The following is a 20,150-nucleotide window of genomic DNA, read 5'->3' on the forward strand; positions in this document are numbered from 1 at the left end:
GGAATAAAAGTTTACAAAGTGCATGCTAAGAGAGGTAAAATTTTAGGTAAATATTTGATAGTTCACATAATTAACTTACCAATAAAGTAAACATACCACTCGATGCCTTTTTTTATGTTCTTGACGAATATAATAATTGCTTCTATCGCAAATTCAAATTTAAGCACTTTTTGAGCTCTTAAAAATGACGAATTTTCAATTAATGTATGAGTTATCAGTCGTTTCCGACAAAATAATACTACGTTTTCTCAGTGCCAAAATTATTTATAGTTAGGTTAGGTTTTTAGGTTGGGTTAGGTAAGGTCAAAAAGTGCTTAAATTTGAATTTGCGACGAAAGCGATTATTATATTTGTTAAGAACATAAAAAAAGGCATCGAGTGGTATGTTCACTTTATTGGTGAGTCTATTATATGAACTGAGAAATATTTACCAAATTTTATAATGAGCATTTCTTATCCTTTTTGTACGATATTTTTCACTCTTATTCCCCCCCCCCTGAATATATATAATTATTTTTCCTGATAAGAAGAAATTAATAGTGATAAAAATTAGACTGCCTTTCAGAGCACTAAAGAAAGAAAATGCTCGAAATTAGCTAAATTTTAAAATAATTTAATTAAAATTTTAATAATTAAATTTTTAAAATAATTAAAATAATTGTTTTTGAAACTTTAAAATAATCCCGTAAAATAAATGGCTTGATTTTTTACAAGTCAGTAACACTAGTCATAGCTAGATAGGGAGAGATTTTTTTGCGTTCACCCTCTTGAATCTTCGATATTTTTTAAAATTCCCTTTATTTTCGATATCTTTTAAATATTTCTCCTTTTTTAGGGTGAGAGAGGGGTAACCCTGCCAGAAATAACTCCCTACTTATTTACCTGACTCATTATTCTTAAACAATTAAACACATTATGTCAGATATTGATGAAATCCAGCTACCACTCTCTTGCTTGTGGTTTCGACCAAAATTTGCATATTCCTGATCAGCATAGAATAGACATTGTTTCTTGTAGATTTAGACAATGATAGTTCGTCTCTTATATAGGAATTTCTCCTAGTTTTCAGTTTTAAAATTGTCCTTTACTTAAAGTAAAAATGTTCTATCCTTTTTTAAATTTAAGTTCTGGTTTGTCTTAATAAAGTATTCTGATATGTTTTAAAGTAGGGTTTTAGCCCTAGAGAAGAGCATTCTGTGGAAATTTCAGAGGGAGGGGCTGATTTATCGAAATTAAGTTTTGTAACGTCATTTTCTCCGTATCTACTGGAGTTTTTCGGAAAACTCCTGCTTAGAGATCTGAGCAGGATTTTCATTTCGTCTTTCAATCATCTTTTTGGCAACACTATTGAATATATCTTTTTCCTTGCCCTTCCCCCTTTTTGTAGGAATGACGAATTTTATGTTGGACACAAAATATTTGTTTGTAAGAAGGGGAGCACTCACTGCAACACCCACCTAACATATTTCGTCTAAATACATTTGTCCAAACGACCTAGGCTATGGGGTAAGCCCTCCTACATCTTTGTCGGAAGGACCCCTAACTTTATTGTTAGTAGCAATAACGGGTGATTATTTTTATTAATGTTACCAATTTATGTTTAATAATAGCAAAATGAGGTAAAATTAATCCTTTCGCATTAGTTATTGTCGGGGCAGCTATACAACTATTTAGCTGTGTACATCACATGTGGAATCAAGCACCTTAGAAATCCTTTATACCAACTTTAGGGGTAATTAAACTCTATTGATGGAATTCTGTGTCGGAAACTTTGACTCAGATTCATAGTCAACAAGCCTAAAAATCCCCTTAATACCAGCTTGTGTCTACCTACTTGATCAAATCAAATTAGCGATGTTGAGTATGAATTGAATCAAACTGTTCGTGGTAACGAACTGAAAGTAAGAAAGAAGAAAGTAAGTAGAGTTTTTAACTCTAAAAAATCGAATTTTGATACCAATAGCCATGTCAAAAGAATCAGATTTTTATGCTGATTTCAAATGCGCGAGTTTCATCTATTTTTATCTTACCAATCAACAGTTAGGAGACAATTTTAGTTCAGGAGTTAGGAGACCTTTGTGGTTCAGGGGTCATTCATAAAGAATTGGAACAAAATTGGAAGTTTAGTTTAAACAGCGAGGTATTGGCAAGGGAGTGTACCCCTCATAATTTCTGTTTGTTTTAAGTTTTAATGTTGCTCCTTACTTTCCGTTGATAAAAGTTTTTTTTTATTTGATTACTTTAAGGATTGATCTAGCTCAAATCTAATAGCTGGAATAATAAGGATATGCATAAGAATAAGTTGTATCACTAATCCTCTGAATTGACGTATGCAACCCCTCTCATATGTAGCAGATTTGCGTAGTCTGAATTCCATATTGGAGGGCTTATAGGTTTCCCCTATCGATTTCGAATCTGAAAAATTACACCTTTTAATTTCCGGTCGATTGAGCTCTCTCTGGTTTTTACGACCATGCGTTCCTTATGCTGAGGCCAAAAAAAAGGCCTTATGCCTTTTGCTGAGGCCTTATGCTGAGGCCGATCTGAGACGCCAATTTACTCATTTACAGGCCACAGAGCACTTGTGAGGATTAATACCATGGGTTATTTTTCTGTCTAATTCTTCATGAGCAAATATTAGCTTATCTTGCGCGTTGCTCTTTACAAAATGTTTCTTCTTTTATTTTTTCCTGCATATCGGTTTTAATAGTTTGACCATAATCGGTTTTAATTATCGGTTTTCGGTTTAATAATCGGTTTTAATAGTTCGACCACAAAAAAAGTATTCCATTAGGTAGCCAAGCTGATGCGGTTGGAAAAATGATTATATTTATTCTTTTCTTCACGCACTTGTGTCACAACTTTTGTGACAATTCGTCTAATCTTCCCCGCCCCCCTCTTGTTGGTAATTGCACACATCCAATTTTTGAAATGAATACAAAACACGAATTTAAAAAAGTTATGATAATTAAAAGTTGGAAAGAACGACCCTTGTCAAAAGTAATAGAAACTAAAAAAAATAATAATAATAAAACAGCATGCATTTAAACCAGTCACTTTTTTATGCCAATCCCAAGTTAGTTTGATGCCACAATCATTAGAGAAAGTTAACAGCTAGACAAAATTTGAATTATTATGTAAGGGAGATAGACAACTTAAAAAAGTGATACTATTTGATTAAAATTACACGTCAAACCCAACATTATCTGAAAACTATGAAACGACGATTTCGGTCCGCAAAAATACATGTTCGAATTTTTCAGGAGAAGTCAGTCCTGGATGCGTTCTTACTTCGTCCTTTTACCCTTTCCTCCCTCAGGATCGATCACGTCAAGCTCGTGATTCGGGAGTTTTTGGAAGGGTTCACTTGAAATTGTTCTTTGGGCGGGTGAGCAGTATATCTATTAAAATAAAAAAAACAAGTTTTTCAAACTGAAAATAAGGAGCAATCTTAAAACTCAAAACGAGTAGAAATTATTCCGTATATGAAGGGATTGCCTCCCTCCTCAATACCTTGCTGTTCACGCTGAAGTTTCTAGTATTTTAAAAAAGCTTCCTATTCTAATTTAACGGTGCTTAGGTTTCAAGAGTCGTTCTTAAAAAAAGGGACAAACAGTCAAACTTTAGAATAAAGAGAAAGGTATTGAGCAGGAAGGCAACCCCATTATTGATCAGGGGTACAATTCCATTAAATCATTTTTAAGGAAAGAGCGTTTTACTGCCAAATCTCCTTTCATCGAAAAGAATATATTTACTTTATTTAGATTTGGCATTAAGCATAGTTCCTGATGGGGGAAGAAGTATTTATTTTTGTTCTGAAAGATTTTAGTTTCAGAATGAAAGATTACACTGTTATAATTTCTAAAGGAGGAGGATTGTAACGCTCCAAAACCAAGGCTTGTCCGAAAACTCCATACTTTAAAAGTATAATATTTACTTTTTAAGGGTATTTAAAAAATTACTCCTAATTACATTGCCCTTCAGGTCCTGCTGAAACAGGTTATAATTCACCCCCTGATTTTGAAGGAATGCATTTTTACTGTTATTTAGGGGCTCTGACTCTACTACCAAGGAAATGTTTGACGAATTAAGCGGACAACTTTATCATAGCGTTCTCCTGCATAAAGAGGGAGGAAGGAATTGCGGACGATCCACGAAAAATAAATATTTGTCAGAAGGAGCCTAGCTCATTTTAAAATATTCAGAGTTACTTCTTTATAATTTACTTTGTAGCATTTTTAAATCTTCCCGTGAATGTTTGGGGATGTAAATCTGTGGGTGGTGGTGAACTTATTTGGTTAACGGTAGTTGAGAATACAGGAAAAGCTCATTCAAACAAAGGTTTAAGTCCTAGAGGGCTTTTAAAAGAGTCAGTGACACGTCACTGCTACTATAGGGATTGAATAAAATTTAAAGACAAAAAAAACATTTTCTTGATAAAAGTCCGATTTCCTGTTCCAATGTCTAATTTCCTCATAAAAGTTACTTATTGTCTAATTGTTGCTGTTTCTCTCGTTGAACAGAGATATTTTCATATTGCTGTATTTAAATATATTTTTTTTACTTATTATATATATTATGTATAATATTTTATTATATAATAATTTTATATAATATTATATATAATATTTTTTATATATAATATAATTTTTTTACTTATTATATATTTGGCTGTAATTTTAGGATAGATCTGCAAATTAAAAGCTTGGAATGATTTTTAGTTGCGTTTCCTTTTTCTTTTTTTTAAGGAGCATTTGAGCACTTAAAGAGAGAAAGAAAAAAAAATACATAGCTAAATTAAATAAAGATGATCAGGTAAAAGGTTACCCTGATTGTAGATAAACTTTCAACATGTGTATATATTTACTGAAAATGGGGGGGGGGGGGATATATCTTGCATGGGAAAGGCAAACATTTAGGCAAAGCCATAAAAATTTGACAGAAATGGTTTCTCTCCACCCCCCTCCTTCCACCGCTTTTGGTCTTTGGTCCTTGGCAATTGTTTCACATTTTGAACAATTGTTTCAAAGAAAAAAAAAATTATTGCTTGATCTCAGCAATACGAGCGTCGAAGGGGCCTAATCCAAAAGACGAGTTTGAAACTATGAATAAAAGCCAATATTATTATCCAGTAGATCTTGATTAATCAAAAGTTCGTGATATAGAACTGTACTGAACAATTCGGACCAATAGTAACCAAAACTCTAAAAAACAGAATTTAATAACAACTGATACATCAGAATAATTGATACATCAAGTTTTTGTCAACTAAAAGTAAAGAGAAAAATACAAACTTAAAATGAACAGAATTATTACGTATATGAGGGGTATCGCCACATCCTCAATACCTCGCTCTGTACGCTAGTCTGAATTTTTATTCCAATTATTTAAGAATGACTCCTGAAACACAAGGTAGCTTAAATAGAATAACAAGCTGTTTTTTTTTGGTAGTAGAACAATTTTATTAGAAATAAACGTTTCTTAATCAACAGCGCAACATAAGTGAAGCTTGCGAGGCTGTGCTAAATTCAAGGAAAATAAAGAGAGAATATGGAGAATGAGACTATATACCGAAATCAACAAAAAAAAACAAAAAAACATAAACAATACATCACCTTGCGTGACACCAAGACAACAAAATAACAAACAAACAAAAATACATAAATATTACCAATGAATAACCTATGGAAAATTTATTTTACTTATTCTGTTTCAAAAGTAAAAAAAAAAAAAGAAAAAAAGACCTACTTGAAACTAATCGAGGAACCTCAGTATTACCTCGTATCCGAGTAATGTGGTGATGAACATCAGACCTCTCACAAAATATTCCTGTAAAACAATCAGGAAGACTATCACTGGCTTTAAAAGTTATAAAAAATGGACTTTAGCGTAAAAGAGAGGTATTGATGAGGAACAAAACCCCTCATTTATGTAATAGTTTCTTTTGATTTTAAGTTATAATGTTGCTGATTAGTTTCAGTTTGAAAACTTGTTTTTTTTTTTTAATTTCCTATTGATTTTTTTAATAGTCCTGAGATATCCAATCCCTCCTCCTTGGAAAATTGAATTTCTCCATGAAAAATTCATCCATGAAAAGATACTCCGATGTAACCTTGCCAGACCTCCGACCCCTGAATAATATCTGAATACTCCCCATTGGAGTATTAGTATTAGTAGCAATGGACGGAGGAAGGGCCTGTAGCCCTTCCTCTGGTGGTTGGAGGAGGGTCAAGTTATCGCTAAACATATAGGTATTAGATCGTTAGACTATGTTAAACAAGAATACTATCTCAAAATTTTGATTGGACGACTAGCTACCCTTTAGTATTTTTGGTCACTTAAAAAGGCAATAGTACTTTCAATTTTTGATGAAGTGAGTCATATCCCGATCTTCTATGATCACTTGTTCAATACGATCACCCCTGTGAAAAAATAACGAATAAACAACACCAAAAAAACACACATCTGTGATCTTCCTTCTGGCAAAAATGCAAAATTCAATATTAGATAACTTCGAAGATCACACTGCCTTTCCATGACGAAAGTAAAACAGTTCAAAATAGGGATGAAACCTTTTTATTGACAGTGAATAGATATAAAATTATTTAACTGGATATTTCGAACACATATTAGTGTTCATCATCAGCAGTAAAACTTTTTTACTTTCGTCGTGGAAAGGCAGTGTGGTCTTCGAAGTTATCTACGTCGAGTATATGGGGATAATGTGACGAAGGAGGTGTCTAAATATATTAACATCCATAAGAGACACGTAAATGTTATAAATCAACAAGATTTTCTTCATCAATGCAAGAAGAAAAGGATGAAAAAAAGAGTTTTACTGCTGATGATGAACACTGTATATGTGTTCGAAATATCCGGGTAAATAATTTTATATCTATTCACTGTCAATAAAAAGGTTTCGTCCCTATTTTGAACTGTTTTAAATTCAATATTTTTTTTATATAGGAGCTTGAAACCTCTGAAGTATTGTTTCCTGATATGCTGAACCTGATATTATCCTTTTCATTAAGACCACTTGATGCTTCGGTGGTGTTTTCCTCCTTTTTCAAAAATTGGACAAGCTTTATCAGGCTTAATTTTTGATGGGTAAATTTAAACTTGGTGAATTTTATATATTTTGAATAAACGTCAAAATTCGATTCTTTTGATGTATCCATGGTTATCGAGACTTGTTTCTTTGAGTTTCAGTTACTATTGAGTTGCATCACTACTATTGTACAGTTCGTTACCACGAACTGTTTGGTTCCAAATATATAAATTCATTAAATTTAATTATATCCATCAAAAGCTACTGGCCTGAATGAACTTGCCTGGTTTTTGGAAAAAGGGAAAAACATCCCCAAGTCAAGTCAAGTGACCTCAATGAAAATCACACCATAAGATTAAGAATATTAGAGAGCCGCTAAAGATGCTCCAAATTCCTACCTACAAAAACTTTGAATTCGTATTTTTTTGCCTGAAGAAAAATCACGGATGTATGTTTATTTGTTTGCTTATCCTGCGGTTCTCCCCCCAGGGACGATGGTAGTGTTGGGCGATATTTTGATTAAACGATATATCGATATTTTTACTTTCGATATTCGATAGTCGATGCATCGATTTTGATATTTCTGTTAAGTTTTTTGCTCAGATTAACTTTAAAGTCTTGCAAAATTCAATAACTAAATTTGCAATTAAAGAGTATTTTGCAACTTTTTTCTCAAATTTTGACTAAAATAAAAAGACTTCCATTACATGAATGGACATTACAAGAATCCTAATTTGGAACTTGGGCTCAGGATAAAGGAAATTCAGCTTCTGGCCATTTTTGGCTGTTCAAATCAGCAGCATGTAAATATTTTCCCCTGAGAATTTGTTCATCCTTTAAAAGATTGAATAAAAAAAATTCAACTGAAAGCAGTGAGCAACATTAAAACTTTAAAGAGCATCAATTTTTCCATATATAAGGAAAAACCTTCAATAGCTCGCTCTTCACGCCTAAGTTTCTTTTCGTATCTCAAAAATCTTTTGACTCTAAGTAAACGGCCCTTGTGTTTCAAGAGTTGTTTTTATGTAATTGGGATAAAAAATTAAAATTTGTATAAAGAGCGAGGAATTGAGGAGGGGGATTCATCCTCAAATACGGAATTATTTCTGATTGTTTTAATGCTACTCTTTACTTTTAGTTGAAGCAACAGTTTTTTTTATTTAATTTCTGATCATTTTTTTGAAATAATGCCAGAAAATTTACCTTTTCTCTCCGTGGACAATCCCCCCAAGAAAATTCCTTCTTGGAAAGTATACTTCCGCGTAAGATCTTCTTTCCCCCAGGCAGTTCTGTTCCTAATAAAAAGTCCCATAAATTAAACTTCTTACGGAAAATTCCACCTTGAAAACTATTTTAAGCCTATTTTCATTAAAAAAAAGAACACTTTTTTCTATTTCTAATCGTTTTCCAAATTATGCCAGAAATCCTCCCTCTGCGGGAAATTTTCCCTGAAAATTCTCCCCTCCGAATGTCTCAATGGAAGGTTTCTCCCGTGTGAAACCCCCCCCCATGTTTAATCTTCCCCGTAGAAAATCCCCCACGGTAATACCTACCAGACAACTTCGACTCCTTTGGAATTTCGCCTGGGCTATTTCTTCGAAATATATTCAATGTTGAATTGGCAAAGAGAAAGTAGGTCAAATAAAATTAATTTCGTATAATAATTCTTGTAAATTCCCCGTGTGCGGTTTCCCTTTGAAAGTTCATCCCTGAAAACTTCCCTCCCCACGGTAAATTCTTCCGTTAGATATTTCCCCCACAGAAAAATCACCCTCCACCCAAAAATTTGTATTCACTTCCCTATGATAAATACTATATATAAACAAACGAAAAATTTTTAAATTTACATCCTTTTCCCCAGGGACTTGCCGGGTCGTTTATTTCCCAGAGGCATGATCACTTGACCTTTCAACTATGCTGATCAAAATAGCTACCTCAAATTTTTAATCGGATGACTTTTGGAAAAAGAAGTGTGGGGGGTAGGAGGAATTTAGTTGCCCTCCTTTTGTTTTGATCACAAAATGGGGGACTTGAACTGTTATTTCTGTTCACTCAGTCCTCTTATATGATCATTGTTTTTATGCAATCACCCTTGCAAAATAAAGAAAGAAAAAAAAGAACTAATAAGTACGTATCCGTGATCTTTCTTCTAACAAAAATTGTATAATTTCATATTTTTTCCAGTTTGAAGCTAGAAACCTTTCTAGCATGATTATCTGATGTTTTGATCCTGTTTGGGCGAAAAATATTTGGTGGGACAAAATGGCAGCAAACGTCCCACCGCGGTAGTCAATCAAGATAGGGTAGCTTAGAACCTCCTGTTTCAAAGCTTTAACCTATGAAAAATCGATTTCTCTGATATTTTGATTTTCACTAATAATGCAATTGCTCAAAGGTTAAACAGAATTCGCTTAAAATCAAAAGTCTCCCGTCTGTAGGAGTTTCTGAAAATACTAAAATACAGTTTAACTCTCTTACATTCCAAAAATGACTGCGAAATTAAGATATTTGTATGCCTACAAAATAATGTATCCGTTGTTTTTAAAAGTAGCTAAATGTCATGAATCTCTGTCATTGATGAAATGTGCAGGTAAAGGTAAGAACCTAGCTACTCGCAAAAGGTGAATATTTCATATGTAGGGCTATTCATATATTAGATGGTCTACCCCTTCCCAAAACGTTTGTCTGACTAGTGAATAAAAAATACACATAAGCAAATTTTGATGAACATTTGAGTTTTTGTGCACATCTCTTATATTTTTCAGACAGTGCCCTTAGGTCTCTCATATATGTTGAATCACATTCAGGGGTGTAGGAGGGAGGAGAATTAGGGGGTATAGACTCTCGTCCCAAAATGTTTGTCTATCTTGTAAAAACGTCACAAAAATGCATATAAACAATTTTTTTGCGTATTTTCTGCCAACAACCCCACCTACATTGCAGAGTTTCCATCAAGATGTTTTCTATTTTTGCCGAGTTTAATTCCTGTTTCTGAAATTCTGCATAATTTTATATTGTAATAGCTTTTAATAATTAACTTCAAAACTAATGTATTTTGTATATTCAGAATCGGCATGAATAACGGGTTTTGTTGCTGCATATACTGTGACCAAAACTTTATTTCGGAGTTTTGGATTCTATTGACAAGTGTTGCTCTTTACTTACAGTTTGTTTTTAGAATTAATTTTAATCTTCTTCCCTGAATAGAATATACTCCTCGGATGTTTATTGGGAGTTTGGAATTGAAGTATTATTTAGAGGACCCTTTCTATGGTTTACATCCCTCCCCCGGGGATTTACAGGAGTTACTAATGATGCCATGCCCTTACCTTTCCATCTTTGTGCCGGTAGCCATGTGAATGTAAGCTTTTGTAGTATGTGGGAAAAATTTGTTGCAATTAGAGGGGCACTATCTGCCCGAGCAGATAGTGCCCGAATTAGAGACGCAGACTAAAAATTTTCTCAGGATTAAAAAAAGATTAGAGATATTTTTTGCACTCCCTTGTTCCATAAAACTTTTTACGTTTATATGAAGGTTCACTAATTGGCACAAGACATATTTTTTTTAATCTTTAGGCACAGTCCATCTACCTATGCAAAGATCAACAGTCCCTTCTCCATAATGGTTGATTCACAATTATTCATCACTATACACAGTATTGGGCACAAGAAACGTCAGACAAGCAAGTGATTTTTGGAGTTGACTTGTTTCTTGTGTGCATCATGTTTTCTTTATTTTCAGCAACTTCTTAATAAACTAACTACTACTAGTGTTCCTACTAACAAATCACTGCAGCATCAAGCAGCCTGAGCCTAACATCTGTGCACGCTCACCCTCCCCCTACATATTTGAAGCTTAACTCTTTACCCTCTTCCCATTAAGTTTCAGTTTCTTTTATATGATTTCTTATGGCTTTTCTCCACCCAACTGTGGGGCGAATTGACAACCAAAAGCAACTAATACTAATTGACAAACTAAATTGAATGAATTATCAAAAGGTGAGTTTTGCAGCATTTAGCATAATGTCCTAGAATGAGAAATATCACAATGATAAAAATCATCCATTACAAATTATGTCCCGGGAAATAATGACTGATAGCATAATAAAGCCGTGAATATTCGCCTTAAAAATGGAATTTTTGTGGCATTGACGTGGGTCTGTATCTTTTTTACAGGGTGTTTCAGAAGATGCTATATTCGACAGCCAGCCCTCAAAGAAAACAAGGAAGTAGTAGAGAAAATAAATTAAGATTGTTTCTAAAGCGGAGTAGTGAACCAGTCTTGAACCTACAGTCTTCGGCTCAATCGGTAAGGTCACTTTAATTTCAGGATATAATCATTTGCGATAAAGATATCAAATTTCACTTTGCTTCACAAGAGCACTGTTTCAGTTTTCTTTCAAGGATGGGGTCATGGTCATTTCTCCAGCAGTAGCAAAAAGTTCAGAAAATCTTCTTTTTTATTCAAAAAATTGTACATTGCTCTTAGGTTTTTTTTGGCCTGTGGTTCCTATTTTATAAATTCGTAAATTCTAGGAAGGGAGGAGGGAGCCATCAGGTCATTCCCTAAGAGGTACTCAAGATTGACGCATAGAGACATCTCTCAGATGACGATGCCTTGTGTGCGTGGTATGCAATACTTACCACAGCTTACACTGTCACTGTACATTTAATAGTTTTTTCAGGAATCTTGGTATTGTATAAAAATGACTTTATTTAACTTGTTGACAGATTGTGATTATTTCTGTTCGATTGACTTTATTCCTTCTCGTCTTAGATTTAATATAGCTCTTTAATTATCCTTAGTAAATCATTTTTGTAATTTTTTAAAATTAATTTTGTTTATTTTTTATTGACATTAAATAAAAAAACAAGTTTTTTTAACTGTAAGTAAGGAGCGACATTAAAAGTTAAAACGAACAGAAATTATTCCGTATATGAAAGGACTTGTCCCCTCCTCAACGCCCTGCTCTTTACGCTAAAGTTTGACTCTGTTACAACTCTATTTTTTAAAATAATTAAAAATCTTTAGCGTAAAGAGTGAGGCGTTGAGGAGGGGACAACCCCTTTCGTATACAGAATAATTTATGTTCATTTTAAGTTTTAATGTCACTCCTTACTTGCAGTTAAAAAAGAACGTTTGTTTTTATTTAATTTCTGAACGTTTTTGAATTAATGCATGTTTTGATTTTGGCTCACCGCACATGAATAAATAAAACGAAATTTGTATTTTTTTTTGTTTTTTGGCTAAACGGCTTTCTCATAGTATTGATCGGACGATTTGATAACAAAAAAAAAAAAATTGAGGAGGAGGCCAAGCTGCCCTCCAATTTTTGGTTACTTAAAAATGCGACTAGATTTTTTTATTTTTGTACGAACGCTTTTGTTAGTAATAAAAATACGTACCCTACGAATTAACTAACGTAACAAACTTGTTTATTTTTATTACATAAATGAGGGGGTTCGCCCCCTCGTCAATACCTAGCTCTTTACACTAAAGCTTGAGTTTTGTCCCAAATGTTTAAGAATGACCCCTGAATCACAAAGGCCGTAGAATAAATAGTTGAAATTACTAAAAATACTTTAGCGTAAAGAGCCAGGTGTTGTGGAGGAGACGAACCCCCTTATATGCGTAATATTTTATTTTTGTTTTAAGTTTTAATGCTGCTTATTACTTCCAGTTGAAAAAAATTATTTTGATCTATTTTCTCTTTTTTTTAAATAATGCTAGAAAATCCTACACCCCCTTCATGGATATTCTCTTTCCTCATGAAAAATTCCTCCATGGAAAGGTGCTCTCACGTAAACCCCTCCCCCCGACCCACCCCCAACCCAACGTGAGAAGGTCCCCCTGAAAAGGTCTGTACACTTCTTAATAACCATTACTGTATGGAAACAATGGTCAAAGTTTGTAATTTGCAGCCCCTCCCCCCGGGACTCTGGGGTATTAAGTCGTCCCTAAAGACATAGTTATTAGGTTTTTGACTAAGCTGAAGAGAATGGCTGTCTCAAAATCTTGATCCAGTGACCTTAGGGGAAAATGTGCGTGGGAGGGGGCCTAGGTAACGTACAATTTTTTGGTCACTTAAAAAGGGCACTAGAACTCTTCATTTCCTTTAGAATGAGCCCTTTTGCAACATTCTAGGACCACTGGTCGATACGATAACCCCTGGGAAAAAAATCGAAACAAAAAAAACAAACAAAACAACACGCATCCGTGATCTGTCTTCTGGGAAAAAATAAAAAAATTCTACATTTTTGAAGATAGGAGCTTGAAACGTCTACAGTAGGGCTCTGATACGCTGAATCCCTGTTTTTTAAAATAAGGCAGTTTTTCTCAGACTCGTAACTTTTGGTGAGTAAGACTAAACTTGATGAAATTTATATATTTAAAATCAACATTAAAATGCAATTCTTTTGATATACCTATTAGTATCAAAATTCCGTTTTTTAGAGTTTCGGTTACTATTGAGCTGGGTCGCTCCTTACTACAGTTCGTTACGACGAACTGTTCGATAGTTTTTTTATTGGTTAATAAAAGGAATATTTGTAAAGCTATTTTCAGTATTCCTCCTTAAGAATCAAGATTTTGTCTTGGTACTTGTATTTTTCAAAAAAATTAGGCATCAAAATTTTAATAATAGTTGTGCTATAGAGCTTTTAATGGATGTTTGCATGGAATACCATCTAAATAAACGGATTAAAAGTGTTCATAATCTTTGGGCTTCTATAGGGTTGAAGCCATACTGAACATCATCATGTTACTACCATGATTTACAAGTAGTTTGCAATTGCAGTCGCAGTTTCAGGAAGTTGCAGTCACAAGTAATGGCAGTTGCAAGGAGTCACAGACGTAGTCACCAGTAGTTGCAGTCGCAAGTAGTCGCTGTCGCAAGTAACCACACACGCGCTTTGCAAGTAGTTGTAGTCACAATAGCAAGTAATAACAATCACTTTTGCAATTAGTCGAAGTCTTTGTGGTAATAGTAGCATTTGCATTAGCATCACTCGCACCAGTAGTAGTACTAGTCGTAGTAGTGTTAGTAGTAGTAGTAGTACCGGTAGTAGTAGTATAGCAGTAGAATTAGTAGTAGCAGTAGCAGTAGCAGTAGCAGCAGTAGTAGTATGCATATAATATATTTTAGCTAATTCAAAATCCGCTTTAATTTGCTTAGAAAGTTTAATCTTAACACCCTAATCTTAACAACCTGCATACACCTAGTGTGTTTTGATTTAGTTCAACATACCCCTAAGAATTCCCTGAAAGTTTCAACATAACACCTTTACCCTTTTGGAGACCCAGGATCAAATATGCCCTCCTTTCCCATTTACAAAACCTATGTAAAACATGTAAACACTAGGCAACTTGCATAACTTAGAGCCTTTGCCCATAGTGCAATTGGGGGTCAAGAAATCCCTGGAGGCATAGCTATTGGATCTTTTAGTTATTTTGAACAAAAAGACTCTCTCAAAATTTTGATTTGATGTCTAAGGGGGAGGATAGCTATGAAGAGAGTGACAGACCGAATTTTAGGATGTAATAATTTATCATCCTAGGCCGTAATCCTTCCAGAACCATTCCACGGACAATCGGGTCAGCTGTCCCAGGCCCCACGGCTTGGGGTGGCTGGGAGATTGCCCCCTTTTCTCAAATTTTTCTTTGATCCGGCTTTTTTTGCTTATTTATGAGTCGGAGAGGGTGGGCACTATCAACCCAAGGAACGGCTCTGAATCACTCTATCGACCTCCTTTTGAACCCACCATGAATGCTCAGCTAGTTACAAATTCACGACCTATGGATTTTAATTCTCTTTTTCTCTTTTCCAGAGAGGATATGGCCAACACTTAGCCCCAATACCAGAAGTAATGGTACGTATGATTTCTGTTGGTTGTTTCTAAAAATTTACATGTCTGATTCTGAAAATACACAAGGCAAAAACCTAATGCATTCCAAAATTGCAAGTTAGGGCATATATATATATATATATATATATATATATATATATATATATATATATATATATATATATATATATATATATATATATATATATATATAAACATATATATATATATATATATATATATATATATATATATATATATATATATATATATATATATATGCAGAGAAATGTTTTGTTTTACAACGTCTAAGGTTTTACTCATAATCTTACCAGCAGAAAACGAAGAGAGGAGGACAGGTGGGACAAATCGCGAGCAAAATCAGAAAATTTACCCGGAGGGGGGGGGGGCAGATGACACTGCGAACTTTGTTTATGGACGGTAAGTGTAAACATGGCTGTTAGTAACAAACTGTAACTAAGGAGTGATTCATGCAAATACTTACCAAAACTTTAAAAGGACTAAATTTTCAATATGCTGTTAATATGTAATTTAAAATGTATATAAAAAGCATTACAACACACTTCTTTATTTCCATTTGGAAAAGCTTGTTTTTATTAATTTAATATAGGTAGGGGTCTTCCTCCAAAATATGGCTATTGAACACGTATTTTAATTTATATTTATATTGTTATTAAAAGTCAAAGATGATTAGCAGGCAAATATCCCCCTTCCGTGTGCTGTTTACTACCCAACCCTCCGTAACCCCTCCCCAAGATATCTGATCCAAATTTTAAGATAATCGTTCTTTTTTAAATAGAAGGAAATTCCAGTAAATGTGCCCCCAGTTTCCTACCGTATAATCACTGTAGATAAATCAGATTCTTAATTGTTCAGAAATAATAGTGAAGAGGACATATTTGAAATCAAGGGTGGGATAGCTCTAAACTTTCAAGGGCTATTCTTTGGCCAAAAAGATCACGCATTTATTTGAACTGGTAAGCCTTTAGAGGCCTGAAAATAGGCCAAGGAACTGTGTGCCTTTGATCAGCAATTTACACTTATAGCTTTCTGGCCATGGACCAAGAAGAACCTAATATACCGAAAATTCCAAATATAGCAAAGTGAGGATTTGTGGAATTCGCTATTTAAAGATTAGAAGTTATTCCCTGGTGACTCTGAAGTGTAGGGAAACACTTAGTAATCATCCCGGAGCAATCATCCCGGTTGATAGTAATCATAAAAATTGTTTTATGCGGACCCAATGCTTAACTTCCTCGTTGTTCAATTGTCACGCTTTAAAATGAACGCCTATATTTCATAGTAAAATCAAGTCATCCTGCCCCTAAGACAGGCTGCCCCTCTAATTTCTTTTTTTGCTCTTCAATTTATTTTTGTCTAATTTTTCAGAGTGCCAATCAGCAAAACACATTAATAGTAGAGGAATTTGAACCCGATGTCTTCCGACAGTTGATAGAGTATATTCATACTGGCTGTGTTACCCTTCAACCGAGAACCCTTTTAGGTAAGAACATTTCTTCTTAGAGATAAATGACTCTGCTACTTTGTTTGGACTGGAGTAGGGCTAAGGGTTTCACACCACTTCATATGAAATTTTTTATCTAATTGACATTGCATTGAAATTTATAACAAATAAATTAAACTTAATTTTGAAACAATCGATGGATTAAAAAGACTCATTTTAAACAGATTAACTTTCTCTGTTTCGAAACGGGACAGGCGGGAATTGTGAAAACCTTAATACAAGTCTCTGGAAAATACAAAAGATTTTCAAAGACAATGTACTTGAGACTCTTCACTCAAAGCACAGGAAGTGCTTTGATTTCTAACCCCCCCCCCATCAGACCCTTTCCAAATTGTGCCTTTGATTTTATGTTTTATCTTCTTGTCTTCTTCGAAAAAGGATTCCAAATATTAATTGGTTTTTAAAACTTCTTGGTTCTAAAACTGGAAGCGAACTTGTTGAGGACCATAACAACAAAAAATTGAAAATGAAGTAAGAGAGAAAAAAAGAAAAGAGAAAATATGGATAATTAAAGTGAACTGAATAAAAATTTAGAAAATTAAAATATCAAAAAATTTTATATAGAATAAGTATGCACTTATTCTATTTACACAAAGGGTATACATAAATAAGAAAAACCCCCAAAAAACGAAAAAGAAAATTATTATGCCCCACCTTTGCCTCCTGTTAGATCAAAAGGAATTCGAGCTGCTTAGGAATTCATATGAGATGGCGAAGGCAAATAAAAGGATGATGTGAGTTTTTAGGAATGATAGAATATGTAGAAAAAATAGATGCACATTTAACAGAATAGTTTTGTAGGATGCGCCACATTATGGAGATGGTCAAAGGTGCCAACATGTTCAGATAAGAGAAATTCACAAAAAGGATTAGGTTTCTGACGAAGCTTGATGCCTTCAAAGTAACTATTCTTGGTGATGTGATGAATGGGTTCAAGAAATATACCTTTGGGAAAAGTGAAGAAAAATAGAATAGAATCTCCCCGCATAGGAATTGTGGAAGAAACAATCTAAGAATCTGTGCGTACACAGTTCTAAAAATGTTCACTGTGTCGGATTTGCGATTTGAGTTTAATTATATTTTGGCATAAAACAAACTTAGGCATTATTAGAATTAGGTAAATAAGTTTGCAATGCTTGAACAATGATTTGTATTCCTGTTTATTTTTTTTAATCTATCAACGTCATATGGTAGGGAAATAAGGATTTGGAAATAAAACATAAAAACTACGAACCAAGGGGAGAAAATACCCTTATAAGTCCTGCTTTAAAATACTTGACATAAAATTTTAGACAAAATTTTTATGACATAAATTTTTTTTTACTACGTAAGATACAACAGATGATGTTATAAAATATGCATAAATGATGGGATGGTTTAACCTTCCTGTGTACCTTAAACCTTCAAATGTTCCCCTTAAAGGTCAAAACCGATCAGGATACAATACACAATCATTGTGTACCCCCGAAAACCCACATGACATCTCGCCAAATTTCCACAATATCCTTTTAATCAAAACGTTCGTAAGGTCCAAGGAAAGTACTTCTGCGCCTGTATATAATAAATGGTCACAGACAGTTAGGGAAGGTCTGGTTCGGTAGCCAATTCCAAGTATTTTTTTCAATGCTATTTTTGAGGGGCTAAACTGGACAGAAGGTGTTTAATGTCCCCTTAGCTTCAGTAGCCCTAAATGTCACAGGACAAAATTTATAATTAGCTGTTTAATCAGAATTATAACCAAAGGTCTAAAGAAGTGCATCCTCAGGTTACATTGTCTATGCAGCCCCAATGGCAATGGTCCCAAATTATGGAATCGATTACTTGAAAAAGAGTCCACGGAGATCCATTTGAATTTGGAGTTAGGCAGACTGGTCCCATCGTTACAGCAACTACCACGTTTCCACAATTGATTAACTTTAACTGCTAACAAACAGTTTGTGGTAACGAACACACTGTAAGTAAGGAACGATGCGGCTCAACAGTAGCAGAAACTCTAAAAAATAGTCTTGGTAACAACAGATATATCAAAAGAATCGAACTTCAATGCTTATTCAAAATATATAAAATTTATCCAGTTTAATGCTACATTTCAAAGGTTACGACCCAGAAATAAGTTGCCCAAATTTTCGAAAAAGGGGAGGAAACCCTAAAATATTAAGCGATTTACTGTAGACGTTTGAAGCTCCAATGTACAAAGGTGTGGTACTAAAGTGTTCGATACCATTACTCCTGGGAAAAAAAGGAAAAAAAACAAATGAAAACACATCCGTGATCTTTCGTTTGACAGAAAACCTGGATGTAAATAGAATGTTCTTATTCTGTTCAACGTCGCCCTCAGCATTTTCTGCCGGTTAAAGCACAGTTCATTATGCCCTATAAGTTTCAAGTTAATTCTCTCAGCTGTTCCTGAATTATTACTGATACCTTCTTTTAACGATTAGCATGCACATAGTGGGATTTGATTTTGTTGAACATCCCTTATCATTCCCTAAAAGTAGTCACAAGTAATTTAGTACAAGTTGCTTCACAGCCCGGGGACTGTGAAGGCATGGCTTTTTCAGATTTCTATCAGTGTAAAGGGAGAATCTAAAAGGTACAAGAAGGAGGACTAGTTACCCTCAGTTCCTTTTCAAGAAAATTTTGAAGTCTCAACCTTTGATATTTCTTCATCCCGTAGATATTTCGATTGTACCCTTTTGACAGCCCTCAAGGATATAGTTTTATATTAGTTAACTTTTACCTGGGTCTCATAATGTCTGCATAATCTAGTGCAGAAGTGCAGAAACATGTGTGAGAACACCAGGCCCCCAAATTACCTTTTCTTTTTGTTCCCGTAATTCACTCTATTTTTCTTTCTTTTTTTTATGTGCCTTTCCTCTGAAACATCTCCCCACTCTTGAATACTTTTTATGTGTTTGTGCGTGATTGGCGTTTTGTAAAAAGAAAAGTTCGACCGAAAGAAAGCCTCCAAATCACAAGTTTTTATTTTCTTTTCCAACTTCAAAACACTAGAGATTTTTTCTCGTGTTAGCACTGTTAGTGATTAGTGCAGAAACATGCGTGAGAACAACGTAAAGGGAGAATCTAAAAGGGACAAGAAAGGGGGCTGGTCACCCTGTGTTCCTTTCCAACTTCCCTTTCATCGTAATTTTGAAGTTTCAACCTAATGTCATTCCTTAGATGTTTCTATTGCACCCATTTGACAGCCCTCCAGCATACTGTTTTGATATTATTTAACATCCACTTGAAAATTTCTGAAGGTTTTACTTTTATACCCTTAGCTTCTTTGGAGTCTCAGGATCAAACATGTTCACTTTTACGAATAGCTAACTTTACATAAAAAATGGGCAACTTGTATAATGTACAACACTTTTCACAGGGGGTTGTAGGGGTTGTGTCATCGCTGGAAGCAGAGTTATTCTACTTTTTGACTGTTTTGAACAAGATGGGTATTCCAAAATGTAGATAAGATGTTTTAGGAGATATTGCAGCTAAAAAGCACATGATAAAGAGACTGGTTGCCCTCCACACCCTTTTCGACATCCCCATCAGCATGCCCCGACAGTCTAAAGTAGATACCATCAGTCGTTCTCGAAATATTGAGACACGCCATTTTGGAAAACTGGATGCATGTTGTAGTTTTTGATTTAGTTAAACATGCCCCTCAACATTACTCGAAGTTTCGCGTTAATACATACACCCTTTTCGAAC

General features: G+C 34.3%; 1 protein-coding gene across 3 annotated transcripts in view; it reads left to right on the plus strand.

The window, feature by feature from the left end:
* Positions 1-20,150, plus strand: part of LOC136027395 (serine-enriched protein-like) — an 82,276-nt gene that overhangs the window by 16,369 nt on the left and 45,757 nt on the right. For all 3 annotated transcript variants that reach the window (XM_065704606.1, XM_065704603.1, XM_065704604.1), the window contains exons 2-4: positions 11,225-11,357; positions 14,876-14,917; positions 16,304-16,418. In XM_065704606.1, coding sequence (XP_065560678.1) covers positions 11,238-11,357; positions 14,876-14,917; positions 16,304-16,418 — 277 coding nt within the window. In that variant the 5' untranslated portion in view covers positions 11,225-11,237. The remainder of the gene's footprint in view (positions 1-11,224; positions 11,358-14,875; positions 14,918-16,303; positions 16,419-20,150) is intronic.

Source organism: Artemia franciscana, chromosome 5 (assembly GCF_032884065.1).
Source record: "Artemia franciscana chromosome 5, ASM3288406v1, whole genome shotgun sequence".
NCBI classification, from domain to species: domain Eukaryota; kingdom Metazoa; phylum Arthropoda; class Branchiopoda; order Anostraca; family Artemiidae; genus Artemia; species Artemia franciscana.